This window comes from Sycon ciliatum, chromosome 5, assembly GCF_964019385.1.
Source record: "Sycon ciliatum chromosome 5, ocSycCili1.1, whole genome shotgun sequence".
NCBI classification, from domain to species: Eukaryota; Metazoa; Porifera; class Calcarea; order Leucosolenida; family Sycettidae; genus Sycon; species Sycon ciliatum.
In genome coordinates this window covers 19327143-19339565 of record NC_088647.1, presented here as the reverse complement: position 1 = coordinate 19339565, position 12423 = coordinate 19327143, and the positions used below count along the sequence as shown (strand labels likewise).

General features: G+C 47.6%; 1 protein-coding gene across 2 annotated transcripts in view; it reads right to left on the bottom strand.

The window, feature by feature from the left end:
* The window catches only part of LOC135817937 (alpha-mannosidase 2-like), a 28893-nt gene that overhangs the window by 7580 nt on the left and 8890 nt on the right, over nucleotides 1-12423 (bottom strand). For both annotated transcript variants that reach the window (XM_065331242.1, XM_065331243.1), the window contains exons 8-22: nucleotides 11945-12045; nucleotides 11259-11391; nucleotides 10193-10237; nucleotides 9754-9805; nucleotides 8886-8955; nucleotides 8114-8194; nucleotides 7641-7826; nucleotides 7323-7419; nucleotides 6127-6194; nucleotides 5813-5891; nucleotides 5311-5397; nucleotides 4502-4617; nucleotides 3951-4041; nucleotides 1454-1579; nucleotides 484-534 (exon numbers count right to left, since the gene is read on the bottom strand). In XM_065331242.1, the coding sequence (XP_065187314.1) occupies nucleotides 484-534; nucleotides 1454-1579; nucleotides 3951-4041; nucleotides 4502-4617; nucleotides 5311-5397; nucleotides 5813-5891; nucleotides 6127-6194; nucleotides 7323-7419; nucleotides 7641-7826; nucleotides 8114-8194; nucleotides 8886-8955; nucleotides 9754-9805; nucleotides 10193-10237; nucleotides 11259-11391; nucleotides 11945-12045 (1383 nt within the window). The remainder of the gene's footprint in view (nucleotides 1-483; nucleotides 535-1453; nucleotides 1580-3950; nucleotides 4042-4501; nucleotides 4618-5310; nucleotides 5398-5812; nucleotides 5892-6126; nucleotides 6195-7322; nucleotides 7420-7640; nucleotides 7827-8113; nucleotides 8195-8885; nucleotides 8956-9753; nucleotides 9806-10192; nucleotides 10238-11258; nucleotides 11392-11944; nucleotides 12046-12423) is intronic.

Below are 12423 nucleotides of genomic sequence, written 5' to 3'. Positions count from 1 at the left end.
CAATGATTATGTGAAAAGAGAAGAAAAAACGGTGCCCAGAACGGACATCTTCGTTCACATCACACATAACGTGGATGTGCGGAAACACTCCAATTGGTGATGCTACACATTCTGGAAAGGAGGTTTCATAATCCCGGCAAGAATAACAGCCTCAGAACGCACTTTCCTTTTAATGACGAATGGAATGCATTAGGAGTTTCTTGTTCCGGGAAATACGGCCACTGATGACCCTTCCTCCTCCTCCCCCCCCCCCCCCTCCCCCAGTTCACGGGGGGGGGGGGGGATTGTCCCTTTAACGGTTCCCCTGAGTGACCTATTTCAGCTTTTCACAGTTGCCCCCCCCCCCCCCACTCATTAGTACATGTACCAGTACATGTACACCACTTGAACCACTCTGCACACAATGGCCGTGCTCGCCACAACTGTGTGCCGTGCCCCCAATACAACTGTATGTGGCAGCACACCGCACCCGCAATCACTTACCAATGAGCCACGCACCACCCGCACCACTGGATTGACATCATGACCGTGAGGCTGATAACACAGGATTGTGTCCATTGACAAGGGCACACGAGAGTGAGTGAGAGAGAGTGAGTGAGAGAGAGAGAGAGAGAGAGAGAGAGAGAGAGAGAGAGAGAGAGAGAGAGAGAGAGAGAGAGAGAGAGAGAGAGAGAGAGAGAGAGAGAGAGAGAGAGAGAGAACTTCAACACAGCAAAATACGAGTAGATAAGTGACTGATGTAAAACAAGACACAATGTAAGCTGGGCAGGCACATTCAGGAGCACATCACATTCACAATATCAAAAGCCCCCAGGCCCCGGCGGATAATGCTAGCATTATACTGTACCTAGCATATTTAGCACTTTCTGGAAACTAGCACGGCGCGAGCGTAATCTGGCAAGTTTTGCAGAAAACTAGAATATTCTTGCTAAAACTAGCATATCATTGCAAAATATGGGATTTTTGTGAGAATTCACAATGCCCTCGCAACTACTACCGCACTTTTACCTGCGGAGTAACAATAATTTCTGTGCTTCTTGTATTTTTTCTGTTTCGTAGAACACGACTTATGCTGCAAAATACATGTTTGCTGTTATCAATCTGCAACATCAGTAATCTATACCACTATTTCAATTTTTCCGAAGCAGAATTCAAGCATTATCAGTGCTATCTTGGAGCAGGATGCGAGCATATCGAAAAGCAGAAACCATCAAATTCTCGAGCATTATCTGCCGGGGCCTAAAAGCCACCCTACCTACCAACACAACATTACAGATGCAGCCGACAGAAAAGAGAAGGAGAGAGAGAGAGAGAGAGAGAGAGAGAGAGAGAGAGAGAGAGAGAGAGAGAGAGAGCGAGAGAGAGAGAGAAGGAGAGATGCACCGTCTCACGTCGATGCACTCCCAGCTACGCACACTCCACACATGCACAGGAAGCACGTATCTCTTCTCACCTCAGCAGGTCCTGCGGGAAAGAATAGATACGCGCCAGGCTTGTGTCCTGGACGGATGACGGTACCGTACACGAGAAATTTCAACGCCACGTTGGTGGTGGTCTGTGAAGACTTGGTGAAGATACTCTGTTATACAAGAAAGAGGAATTAGAAGGTGCAGATCTGGACTAGACGCAGAATTTAAAACTTAGGAAGCTAGCAAATCGTAGATAAGTGGCCTATTGTTCTTACCGTGGAACTTTAAACCACCAGTAACGCTCACACAATGAATGCTAGAATGTCAAATCATTGAAATCAGCAATCTACGGACACACGATCATACCCAATAAGACGAGAAAGAATCATTTTTTCTGTATTTAGGCGAGACCAAAATAAAATCGAGATTCCCGGGCAGGACCCATCTGAAATTGGTGCGGGCGGGCGAATTTTTATTTTTCATTTATTTTTCCTATGTGTGTATGCATGGCATGTTGAGCTTTTTTTACAGTATTTTCCGGTATTTTTTTTACAGACGACAGGTACGTGGTTTACCGGTACCCGTACAATTTCTTTTGTATTTCGGCCAACGACAGCCCTGAGTCCTACACCAGGGAGTCGTACAAGCCCAGTTTTGTGTGACACCATGTCACAGTCTACTCGCACGATCAGTACTGTACAAAATACGAACTGTTCAAAAAAAAAAAAATTGCCTTCGGCTCGATTTTGGTGCGGGAGGGCCCGCTAATCTCTATTTTTTTGGTCTCGCCTTATACCTACATGATCCCAAACACAAAGTGTGCATGTCCTCCCATGTTGTCTGATGTGTGGTGGCCGTGTACAGGTGGTCTCTTACTCTCCGTATCCAGAGTCATGTGACCGGCAGCAATAACATGCCTTGGTCGGTCCTGGTTGTAGTGGTCTTCAAGGACAGGTGGTCACCTTGACAGGCTCTACTGTACATGTATGTGCAGGACTTGGCGAGGGGTGTAAACTGTCAAGCACAACCTATATCAAGATTATGGATAAGCAGCAGGTCTACAGTCCATTTCAAAACTATAGACGCGTACCTAGGCAAAAACCGTTATGCCAGCATCTATGCCACATAAAATCTGTGATCACTTTGTGCATAATTTTTTCCAAACTGGGCGTCTGTTATCCAATCGTTTAGAAACTATATGAGAGTAATTGTGGAGCGGACCTGAGCAATATTGCGAAAACTATTCTCAAAAAGTTCCAGCCAAATTTGAAATATTTCAAAAACCCGACGCGTCTATAGTTTTGAAATGGACTGTAAGACGTTACGGATTTGCATTCCCTCCCCCGCGCTCCCAGACCCGTTCAGTACCACGACAATAACGCAACACCTGCAAAAGTTACAATCCTTGAAACCTGTTTCCACTTTCAAAATTTCAAACATGTTAACGATGTCCTAAACAAAAGGTAGACCAGAATCCCATAGCATAGAATAGCCATCCACTGGAAGAGGGTGAATGCCATGCACTCAGAGAGGGTGAATGTCATCCACTCAGAGAGGGTGAATGCGCTGCACTGGGAGAGGGTGAATACCATCCACTCAGAGAAGGCAAGTGCCATCCACTCACAGAGGGTGGATGCCATCCACTCAGAGAGGGCGAATGCCATCCACTCAGAGAGGGTGAATACCATCCACTCAGAGAGGGTGAATACCATCCACTTAGAGAGGGTGAATGCCATCCACTGGCAGGGGGTGAATGCCATGCACTCAGAGAGGGTGAATGCCATGCACTCAGAGAGGGCGAATGCCATCCACTTAGAGAGGGTGAATGCCATCCACTCAGAGAGGGTAAATGCCAACCACTCAGAGAGGGTAAATGCCAACCACTGACAGAGGGGGAATGTCCTTCAGTCAGAGAGGGTGAATGCCACCCACAGGGAGAGGGTGAGTATCATCCACTGGGAGGGTGAATGCCATCCACATTGTGTTAGCTACAGGAAAAGAAGTACGTAAATTACCACGAGAGCCCCCACCAACTTGTCCTTTCCCTTTCGTGGATGTGCTGTGGAGGTGGTGTCCTGTCTGTAGGCCATACAACACGGACCTTATACACACACAGCGCACACTTTGAAGTCAGGTTGTACCTAGTTCACCTTTGCAACTCCACACAAGAACATGCTAAGTGTGACCTTAGTACACTAAGGTTCTCGCACCGTACAAACTTATTAGTTGCACTCTGCCATACTACTTTCCTTTCCCTGGCTGTAAAATCAAGGTGGAGCGCTCTCGCGGTACTTTACGGTATACACATGCGGCAATGCACAAGCTAACAAAAACACGTTTTTTGGAAGAGAGCCGTGGGGCAGTACACACCACACACCACACACATACACGCACACACACGCGCACACACACACATCGCGCACACACACACATCGCACACACACACACATCGCACACACATCGTATACACACGGACGGATGTGCACACGCTCACACAGCAGTTATTCCAAGAGGATGTCGTTCAAAGGGAAGCGTGTTTACCTTGAGCATGCCCTTGGTGTCAAAGTCCAGTTTGTACTGCGAGTTTTCGACGGAGAACGCACTTGCACTGCCGGCATTCACGTTGAACTCCCTGAAAACATCGGCAATTGGCAGTCCGGCCAACAATAGAAGAACAGAGGAAGAGAGGGCAATGAATTTTATACAGTACGAAATTGCTAGTACATGTACAGTCAACTTCGCTAATAACGACAATTCGCGAATAACGACAGGATTTCCATGCCCAGAGCAAAATCCCGTCCAACTGTAATACATATAATGAGATTTCGGGTAGAAGGACACCTCGCGAATAAGGACACTTTTCTGATGCCCCACCGAGTGTCGTTACACGCAAAGTTGACTGTATCCCGTATGTTGATGACGAGATGGCTGAAGGCTGTGATGCTGCAATGGTATTGCTGGCGTTCCAGTGCAACGCAATCGTCTCACACATGCCTTTGTACAAGTGATGTGAATAGAAGCCTAGCCCTGACATCGGCTTCTAAAGGAACACACCCCGGTTTTAATATGCAATATAACATAATGGTACTTACGGATTGCTCTTGGTAGAGGAGAGAAGTGTGGTGGAAGCCAGGCTGGCGGCTGTGGACGTCTTGCGCAGTAGCAGAGATGTGACACCTAGCGGTAGAGCGAAGACCTTGATCAATATCTGAGTGTGGGAATACAAGAAAGAGACGGAAGCGGTGGCATCTTATCTCAGAGGGTTGAGGTGATTTTCATTGCACAGTTCAGCACCCTAGCTCCAGTCCTAGCCAGAACAGAAGTGGCCATCGCCCACTCCATGCACCAGCCGTGGCGAGGCGAATACAAGGACTGCGTGCCAGGGCCAGAAAGGCATGAGTAACACAGTTCTCACACCTATAGTGTACAGAGGCAATCAGTAGCCCCCTGTAATACAAGGGCACTTCAGTATAACATACCCTGGATAGAACATACTTGTCACTTTGCTGAACTCGGGTACTGAGCCAATAGAAAATGTTTAAAAAAAATGAAAAAGCCCATGTGTCCTTTCATATTATTTTAATACGAAGAACACATGCTTTTTTTCTTCAAAAGTGCAGCGACAGTTCAGATTACTATGGATATAACATACTTTTTCACATTGTACTTTGTAGAGGACGCCGTGCATCCTTTCTCAATCATTAGACCTTGGATGTAGAGCACACTGTACCTTGACTGTAAAGTACAGATGTTTACGTCACCGGGAGGGTATGCTATACTGAATTCCACTGTACATACACACACACGCACGCACGCGCGCACACACACACACCCACACACCTACGCACACACACGTGCGCACACGCACACACACACAACGTGCAGAAGTGCATGCGCTCACCTCAAAGTTGATCTTGTCAGGCTCGTCGGCCGTTTGCCAGGACGGGCTCAGCTGGAACGGGACTGGTTTCAGGTCGGAATTGACCACCTGCAATGACAGCAGAGACATTCACTCAGTGAAGACCAGGGCAAAAGGCACCCGTACAAGACAGGTATATGTGCCTCGTAGATTCAAGCCACTTGCCTATGTCCAGCTACAGGGGGCACCCAAGATGACACACTACCGAGAATAAGTGTGCATATGGCATGCAGTGCTTCAGAGATATGCAAAGTGCTGCTCAATGAAATCCAATTGTGTGAGTCAAGTATGCGCTGGGCGCTGTGCAGCACTAGATCTGCAAACACTGCGATTGTTCACTGGTGCAGGGCGCTAAATCTCCTCACACGACCAGATTTCATTGAGCAGCCCTGTAATCCAAGCACAGAACGACAGGAAACCCCCCAAAAAGGAGTCTCGGGGGAAGAAGAGGCGCGCATGCCACGAATTGCATGCAAGCACTTACTTCGATATTTCTGTCGTTGACCAGCAGGCGGACAACGGAGGTGCGTGCCCGCGCCAGAGGATTGTAAATAGTGACAAGCCTGAATTAGTGAACCATATGAGAAAAGAAAGCAGGGGAAAATGGAAACACATTTTTTAAGGAAATTCGGGGATATGATAGTCAGCTTGACTGGCACATCATGACATACCGGTAGATCCACCATGAAAGTGCACTGGGCACAGCTATATCACAGCAACAATAAACAAACAGAATGTCCTGCTATGCGGTGTGTAAGGATACGCAGGGCCAGTGGTTAGACAGTCAAACGCTCTTACCGCGGTGCACTGGCCATATCAATGACCGTCAGCGTTTCGAGTGAGTCATGGGCTGGACGAGCGGAAGTCTACAAACCGCGCATGCATGCGAGCACAAACACACACACACACACACGCACACACACGCACACACACACACACGCGCACACACACACACACGCACACACACACACGTACACACACACGCGCACACACACACACGCGCGCACCAGTTACATGTACTCTTTTCACTTCTAGAGAAGTGAAGTTCTGGTACAAGACATCAGTGAAGTACAATCAGATGAATATTAACCCTTTCAGTACCAAGGATCGGACGAGATAACTCGTCCTGAAACAACCACCCTGAATGGCCAAGGACGAGATAACTCGTCCTGAAACAACCACCCTGAATGGCCAAGGACGAGATAACTCGTCCTGAAACAACCACCACGAATGGCCAAGGACGAGATAACTCGTCACGCACACGGAGCATATAGAAACGAGCATAGACCACTGTACAAACAGCTATAACTTTGGCCTCCCTACTTCAAATTCAACAATGACGGCTCATTGGAAAGCTATTGAACGCAGCTTTCCAACGATGTATCATATGATAAAGCGCGAAGTAAAATACTCAAGCTGAAGCTCGAAGTTCGGGAAACGGGTGCAGTTGAAATTTCAAGCGTGTGACTGTGACACACTGCATGTTACAGTTGACAAGGTGTTTGATTACGGGGAATTTTCCCAGTGCACAGCCCATGCGTGACATACACCAAACTCAGTGCTAGAACAGCCTGATTCTGCTGGTGTTTGAATCATCGCTGTATGTTGAGTATGAGCTGCAAATCGAAAGAAATTGTCGCTGAGTGTAGAAAAGCACTTCAGTGGCGCATTGAAGTAGCTTTCGAAGTGTTTGTAGGCTGTTCTCCTGCGCCTACAGAGCACTGAGCACCATGGATCGACAGGGGAGACCCTCAGCTTTCCAGAGAGCCTAAGATGATGAGAATCCGTTACTGGTGAGTGAAATGGCAATATTTTCAGTGCCCAGTGGGAATATTGCGTGTAGTGCCAGCCCGCGTGCCAGCCAACCGTGTAGTAAGTGCTCTGGCACTGAAAGGGTTAAATAATGCCTTTTTCGATTAAAATTAAAGGTCACATCAAAACAAAACTATCACCATGCATACTCAGTTATTCCACGTGACAAGACTAGAACTGACCTCAGATAGGGTGACCTTCACAGCGGCCTTGGCCTGCAGGAAGGCAGACACTGCGTTGCGCATCATACCCATCAGACCATGATAGGCATTGATTAACCTATTCAAACACGCACGCGCACATAAACATACACATTACACACATTATCGGCGGACCACCACTTATACAACCAAGCGCAAAATGGAAAGTCAAGCCATGCCTCGCCAGCATGTGTTCAACTACATACAACATTATTTAAATCACACAACCAAGTACAAATTGGAAGGTCAAGCCATGCGCCCGTCAGCCTGTGTGTTCGGCTGCCAGCAGGTCTCACTCACTTTTTTCCGTAGTCGACGACTACCTCCATACGCGCCGTCCCTGTGATGCCGTCATGGTGCTGGAAGAGACCAACGGTGCGCCGCGCCTGTACCAGGTCGGAGAATGCAGCACCGCTGTCAAACTCCACCTTGCCAGACGTCTGCGCCACCAGGGCGTGAGAGACGGAGAAGAGCAGCTCGGACGCCCTGCGCACGAGAATGGCGATCGAACACAAGACACACATGCAACGCACATGCAAACACACACACACACACGCACGCACACACACACACCACATACATGCATACACGCACACACCCACACACAAGCATGCAATTAACAACTGCAACTGCAAACCATATCCATCAGTTCATACTGTGGCATGGCCCATTTCCCTCTACATGTTGCTATGAGCACAAAGCAGTAGCTACACAGTAAATATGAACAAAGTCCATGTACACGCTTAAAGTGGATAAAGGGTGACTTCACAAACCTGAGTGTGGTTTCGAGAACCCGGTCCAGATTCTTGTAGAACGGTCGTGACGTGAAATACCCGCTCCAGTAGTCATCATTACTGCAATGTACGGGAAAACACACATACACATGCAGGGTACACTGCACTACGTGTTTGACTCTAGATACGAAAAAACCTGTGATAAGAGATCACCTGCCCCATGAGACCGGTCATTTCAGGATCTAGACCATGTTGCTACAGTGTATATACATACGAATCTGTGCTGAAAGACCACCTGCTTTATGAGACCCGACATTTTAGGACCTACTGTAAAGTGACAAACTTTGGCGGCGCGCAAATTTAGCGCAAATTTAGCGTTTTCATAAATTGGGCTGGTTCACGATGAGACTTTTGCGATTCTATCTCTTCAGTCGGATCTTGTACTGTCTAAAATCAATGTACGGAGAGGTTTGCGACGATTTATATTCGCGAATGTGTGATGGTCGCGAAAATAGCGAAATTTTCTCACTTTACTGAAAGACCACCTGCCTGTAAAGACTGATATTCCGGGCAACATGGAGTGCTAGGCTAACAAAAGTTCCACTCCTACTCCCTTTTCATCATCCGCCGACGAGGGAGCCCGAAACACAAGCTAGGGGGCTGGAAGTACAGGCCACATGCCACAGGGGCAATTCAAAACCAGCACATGGACAGGCAGCCACTCTAGAGCAATGTTACATGCAAAAAAAAGAAAAAAAGAAAAAAAAAGAAGAACAACAAAAGGTCTGGCCGCCCAGGTCCCGTCACTCACCGATCGGTGTACGTGAAGAAATCACCGCCGACAGACGGGAAGTCCTTCGGAAGGCCACTGGCATCTTTGCCTGCAGCACAACAGAGATTATGATCACGAGAGAAATAACAAAATTAGGGTATCTTCGACATGACCTTTGAATGGAAGTTGATTCCAACTCCAAGAGCGAGTCTGGTCGAAAACGGGGAAAGCGTTTCCAACAAATGGCTAGTTTTCGCGAGGGGAGAACAACATTTTTTAATACACCGAACAAACACTAACACACATAATCCAATAGGGAACTGCTTCTCTGTACCTAAATTTTCTGTTCACCTAACCTGGCCTTTTGCCCTCATACCGAAAATTTCTGAAACTTGAGTACTCATTTCCCTCACTCTGATGATTCTTGAAACAATGAAACCGGTCGGTCAATCTATCGAGTAACTGTTGTCTTGGGGTGTAGGGGGTTCTATTTTCCAAAGAACTTGTGCATTTCTCTATGGAGCAATACTCCGGCAAACGATACTATCCGGAAGGTCGAGGCTGGTGTGACGGTCGAGAGAAAAGCTGGAAGTGGCGCTGAGCTGCCCACACTACAAAGTAGGCCCTGACGGACTGCAGGATTCCATTGAGCAGCGCTGTACTGTATCGGGATTCAACTGAGATTCAACGTGAACTGATTCAAGCTGCAGGGTATCGATGGCCACTCCAACCCCATACACCCCCCCCCCCCCCCCCCCCACACACACACACATACACCTACACACACACCTATACCGACAACAACCTAGTTACAAGTAGTATGATGCAGCAAAGACTAAGAGAATGCAGTACGGGAGGTCAACCAACGACACAGCCGCAATACAGTGATTGATATCAGTGCACTGACCCGCTCTCTTGATCAGCTCATTGTAGTAATCACTCAGAGTACCAAATTGAACCTGTGCACACACACACACACACACACACACACACACACACACACACACACACACAGACACACACACACACACAGACACACACAGACACACACGTGCACACAAACAGTTCCAAAAACAAGAGAACCCATTGTCTGTCTTTAAAAAAATTGGAAACTGGTACATGCCTGATAAAGTCAGTAGGTACAAGAAGAAAGCAATTTTTCTTCAGACTTTTCCCATTTTGCACCTTTCCCTCAAACCAAAGTATACTTGTAGCTACATGCATATGCAGATATGAACTATGAATGCTACCACAACACAGCATAGACAAGGGAGAGTAAGCAGATCTTGAAGGAAACATGCATCTATGAGGCACAAGCACATATACATACAATGTAATTACATTACCTTTGCCTTCAGTCGAGGTGTGTTATTGATGTACGTCATAAGAGCCTATATGCACAAAGGCACACACGGATGCACACACAGATGCACGGACGGATGCAAGCACGGATGCACGCACGCACACACACACGTACACGTCACACACACACAGAGTTGTCCACAGTCTGCCACTGCTACAAGACATGGCCTGCAATCCACAATGCTGCATGAAATACATCCCCTAACTATGTGATCCGTCTGCACACTGTCCTCACTCGAGATCCTAAATCAAGAATGAAGAGCAGTCACCCTAATCTCTCGCACATAAAAACTGTTACGTTATGATACACAATTGAAAATCAAATCTCAGTCCCGTGATAGGTGTGCTTTCTCACGTATTGACATGCAAAGTGCATTTTTCTTCTTTAAGACCCGCGGGTTTTGTACATAGATTGCGCGGCCAAGCCAAGTGGAGACGACGTACAGGTACATGCTCAATGTGCCAGATGCGGCATACACGACTTGCTTCACAACATGAGCGCGGCAGTATGAGCTTTAGTTTGTTTCGTAGGTGGCTGAAAGCAAATCGTTCTCTCTTACTTAGTGTTAAACATGTGACTTAGCAACATTAGCTGTTCTGGACCTACCCAGCATACAGTGTTACCTGTCTGCGGCGACCGCTCAAGGGACCTTCAAAATGTGGTCGCTGTGTACAGGTGGCCTCCTTATCCAGGGTCATTCGACTGGAAATAGTATACCTCGGTAGTATTGTAGTGGTCCTCTGCGGCAGGTGGTCGCCTTATCAGAGTGGTCACCTTGACAGGTTCTACTGTACAGTGAAACCTGTCAAGGCGGCCACTCTGATAAGGCGACCACCTGTGCCAGAAGACCACTACAACGAGGACCAAGAGATGCTATTTCCAGTCACATGACCCTGGATAAGGAGACCACCTGTGCACGGAGGACCACATTTGTTAAGTCCCTTGAGCGGTCGCCGCAGACAGGTTACACAGCATTCAGATTCACAAACCTGAAGCAAGTCAAGGGTAACAACACAACACAACACAAGACACAAGGTGACTACACACACCTCATAGTTGTTGAACTGGTTCTGCGCGTCCATGACCAGGTCATAGCGGAAGTCATCGCCTAGGGGAATTAGCAGCACGTTGGTGCGGAACAGCCGAGACTTCTTGCGGTACTGGTCCAGCAGCATTTCTGCTCTGTCACCAGTAGCGCACGCACGCACACACACACACGCACACACACACACACATGTGCACACACACACACACACACACACACACAACGCAAGACGCGGGAAGAAACACGTCCAGAATAACATGAAGGCAGAGCAATAGCATCGTGATTCATGACGGCCTGCTACTAGCATGTAGTAGTACGAGTATAAAGGCCGATTCATACTTCATTTCGCGTATGGGAAAATCATCGCGCGACCGTCCCGCGATGGCTTTCCCGTACGCGAAATAGTTGAGCTCAGATCAACTTTTTCGCGACGCGTTTCCCATACGCGAAATGAAGTGTGAATCGGCCTTAAAGAGCCATGACTAAGATCACAGGGCAAACTGAAGGCAACAAACACATACCCATAGGAATATGGGACACATACAGACACACACAGACACACACACAGACACACACATACTAAAACAAACACTCGCACACACACATACACATACACACACACACTCTGTCTGTCTCTGTCTGTCTCTCGCTGTCTATCTCTCTCTCTCACACACACACACACACACCTACCTAGCCTCCACATTCCCATCGTTGATTGGAACTGGGTTGATACGCCAGGGACACGTCAACTTTCCACCAGCTAAGCGCCGGAAATCAAACTGACAGCAAACCTAGAAAGGAAGCAAAGGAAGCCAAGACATGTAAGACAAGATCAGAAAAATCACCCTGAAACATAACTTGCCGGATAGGATAGAGCCATTGCATTGATGTCTCTCGCCTGCAGCTTTTACAACATAAACATAGCAGCAATGATACACAATGTATATACAAGTCATAGTGTCTGCACTGGACCGAACGATGAGCGGAGATTCGGCCTAGGAAAACACTGCAGGGGCAATCGGTTCAACCACAAATCTACTACTCTGCCAAGCGTGTGTGGAACTCCAGTGTAGCCTGGGTGACGCCACAATGGTGAACGTGAGAACAACTAGACTGGAGCAGACAACTCACGAGGCAAATACACAGGGAAAAAAGAGAAATCAGGATTG